General features: G+C 64.5%; 1 protein-coding gene across 1 annotated transcript; it reads right to left on the bottom strand.

Moving 5' to 3' along the window:
• Positions 1-205: 205 nt before the first annotated feature.
• GPRIN1 (G protein regulated inducer of neurite outgrowth 1) lies at positions 206-3,079 on the bottom strand. Its single transcript, XM_028149403.2, has one exon. The coding sequence runs from the start codon at positions 2,960-2,962 to the stop codon at positions 206-208; it is 2,757 nt and encodes a 918-aa protein (XP_028005204.2). The 5' UTR covers positions 2,963-3,079.
• Between the last annotated feature and the right edge of the window lie 292 nt (positions 3,080-3,371).

The raw sequence follows: 3,371 nt of genomic DNA, 5'->3' as shown, positions 1-3,371 counted from the left end.
GTGGACTCATGACCAGGAGGGAGCTGGGTAGAGAGGGTTCATTTGTGTGGGAGGGGAGGGGGCTGAAAAAAGAGGACGAGAAGGCCCTAGACGCTGCCCATACCTTGGAGGCCTGTGGCGTGTCCAGGGGATCCCTTCCAGGGATCTGGGGTCAAGAAGGGAGCCTGAGAAGGTTGGAAACCGGGGCGTACAAAAGGGGAGCTGATCACTCGGCCGTGGGTCCGGCTCGTGAGCAGCACCTAGGCCGGCGCACGCTCTGCAACAGCGCGCGGAAGAGGCCTGGCGGGCGCTTGGCGGCACCCTCGGGGGGCGCAGCACGCACCGAACCCGCGCGGCCCGGGCCCAGGCGGGCGGCTGGGGGCAGTGCGGGTGCCCCTTGGCGGCCGTGCTCCTCGATCTGTCGCTCCAGGTGTTTCTGGATGGCCATGCCCAGCACCTCCACCTCCATGGAGGCGCCGTACACCTCCCACGTCATGCCCTTTTCGTCCCAGCTCACGTCGCGCACGGGCTCGGCCGCCTCCGGGGGCGCCAAGGCGGCAGCCAGCGCCGAGCCAGGCCGCACCCGCACCTCGGGGAAGGCGGGCGGCGCGGTGGACGGTACGGAGGCCTGCGGCGTCATAGGTCCAGTGGCTACAGAGCGCATCTCGGCAGCCCCCAGCGACACCTGCAGCCCCGCGTCCCGACGCGAGGGCGGCCTGGGCGCAGGGCTGGGCGCGCGCGGCGCCGCCTGGAAGCTGAAGGCTGGGCCGCTCGCGCCGTCCTGCGGAGACATGGGGCTCACAGCCACCGACACGCAGCCTTGCGCGCCCGCCTGCGTGCCCGCGTCCTCGCGCGGCGGCGGGGCACCGGCATCCCACGACGGCGCCTTAGTGAAGTTGTCACGAGTCCGCGGCCCTGGCGGGGGGGCAGCGGCCTCCGGGCCTGGGCTGCCCCGGGCCCCAGCGGCCATGGGGTCTTTCTGGCCCAGGCTGCAGGCCTCCGTGCTGACCGCTGGCGCTGGCTGCACGGGGCCCCCGCCGCTCCCGGCAACCGCAACCGAGGGAGGAGAAGTGGCTGAGCCGCAGGCTTTACCATCTGATTTCCCGGGTCCGGAGCGGGCCTCCGCCTGCTCCTGAGTCAGCGGGGGCACATTCCCCAAGGACGGGGGCTCTGCTTTTCCCGGGGGTGGCGCAGAGTCGGCCTTCCCCAGGGCCAGAGGCTCCACCTTCCCAGAGGCAACAGGGCCTGCTTTTCCTGAGGATCCAGGATCCTCCCTCTCCAAGGCCAGTGGCTTTTCCTTCTGCAGAGACGCAGCCTCCGCTTTTCCTGATGAGGTGGGACCCTCATGCCCAGGGGGCTTTGTGTCTGCGTCCCCCAAGGCCCCGGGGCCCACCTTCGTGGAGTTCACAGGACTCCCCTTCTCTGGAGGCAGAGCACCCACCTTTCCCTCTGGGACAGCATCGGCTTTTCCCGAGGGTGCCAGGACTGTTTTCCCTAGAGTTGTGGGCGCTGCAGACACGGAGTCCACTTCTCCGGGGGGCACGGTTCCTGCTTTCCCCCTGCTCACGGGGTCCACCCTGCCCAAGGCGGGGTCCGCCTTCCCCGAGAGGGTGGGACCCACCTTTCCAGAGGCCACGGGACCTGCTTTCTCTGAGGACAGGGGCGCTGCTTTCCCCTCAGTCACGGCCCCAGTTTTTACAGAAGACGAGGGTCCCGCTGTTCCCAAGCACTTGGGATCCCCTGGAACCGAGGGCACAGGGTCTATCTTCCCTAAAGATTCAGGATTCGCTTTCCCAGAAGAGGATGTTTTTATATTTCCCGCAGAAATAAGGGGGTCCACTTTTCTGGAGGACACCGAGTCCTCCTTTTCCGAGGATGCAGTTTCTGTCTTTCCCACAGATGTCAGTTCAGCCTGCCCAGGAGACAAGGGCTCTGGCTTTTCCGAGGACACAGGACCCACCTTCCCCAAAGAAACTGGACCCACCTTGCTCAACGACCCAGCATCCGCCTGCCCAGCAGACCCGGTTGCTGTCATTCTCACAGACATGGGGTCGCCCTTTCCTGAGGAGGCAGGCTCCATCATTCCCGGGATCTGAGGGTCCTCTTTTGTAGAGGACACAGTTTCTGCATTTCCCATGGATACAGGATCTGTCATCTCCAAGCGTCGACCCCTTCCCGCCGACCCCGGAGCCCCTGTTCCATGGGACATAGGCTCCAATTTGACCGGTGACCTTGGAGTCAGCATTGCCAAGGACCCAGGATCTGTCTTTCCTGCAGACGCAGAAGGGGCGTATTCCAAGGACCCGGGATCCGCCTTCCCTGCGGGCCCAGGATCTCTCCTCCCCAAGGACACAGGATGTGCCTTGCCCGCAGATGCAGAACCCGCCTCTTCTGAGGACACAAGAAGCTTCTGTCCTGAACACCTGGGCTCCTCCCGTCTTGGGCACGCAGGGCCCACTTTGGCCGAGGATACAGGATCCCCCTCTCTTGGGGTCCCAGGATCCATCCTTCCAGAAGCCACAGGGTCCCCCTTTCCCAAGACGGCAGGCTCGGTCTTTCCTATGGACATGGGATCTGCCTTTCTCAAGGACCCGGCATCTTCCTTCTCTATGCAAGTGGGATCTGCCTGTTTTGAAGGCTTGGAGTCCAACTTCTCCCAGAACATAGGCTTTCTGCTCTCCAAGGATGAGGGGTCAGTGTGCGCCGAGGACACATGCTCCGGCTTCCCAGAGAAGGTGACTTCTGGTGTTCCTGAGATCGAGGCTCCATGTGCTCCCACTGTCTCCTTGGTGGCTGCCTCTTGGGGAGGGATGCGGGTCAGGGGTGGGCAGGCCAAACTCCTGCCAGGATCCTCAGAGCAGGAGGCCCCTTCCCCAGTTGCACTGGGGCTGCTGTGTCTAGAGTCCATGCCTGGGCTTGGGGCAGGGGTGTGCCTGGGGGGTTCAGGGCTGGCCTTTGGCGGGGAGGAGCAGTAATCCCTCATGGCCGGGCTCCCAGCCCCCAGGCTCCCATCCTGTGGGCAGCAGAGGGCTGTGGGCTGGGGTCCTCGAGGGCTGGGGTCCTTTCGAAGCCACTGGAGCCAGGCTGGTTCTTCAGCACTGTCCACCTGCCCTCAGGACCATGCTTCCGCCCCAGGCTGCTGTCCGGTTCTGAAACACAGAGAGAGTAGACTCAGGCTCAGGGGAGACCCAGAGGGGAAGAGGCTCCACCTGGGCCTCCTCTCTCTCACCCTCCTCCTAGCAGCCAGGCCTCCTCACCAGATCCTCTGCCCCGGTCTGGGCTAAAAGCACGAGCCCATCCACATCACTGCCCTGCTTCACTGCCCCCGTCGACCCTGATTTCCTAACATGGCATTCAAGGCCCTTCACAGTTTGGCCACAGTCTAACATCAA

The sequence above is a fragment of the Eptesicus fuscus genome, chromosome 6 (genome assembly GCF_027574615.1).
Source record: "Eptesicus fuscus isolate TK198812 chromosome 6, DD_ASM_mEF_20220401, whole genome shotgun sequence".
Taxonomy (NCBI): Eukaryota; Metazoa; Chordata; class Mammalia; order Chiroptera; family Vespertilionidae; genus Eptesicus; species Eptesicus fuscus.
This window is presented reverse-complemented; position numbering and strand designations above follow the sequence as displayed.

What these genes read in the sequence shown, in the direction of transcription:
- GPRIN1 (XM_028149403.2), bottom strand. Translation starts at nt 2,962, where the DNA reads ATGAGGGATTACTGCTCCTCCCCGCCAAAGGCCAGCCCTGAACCCCCC.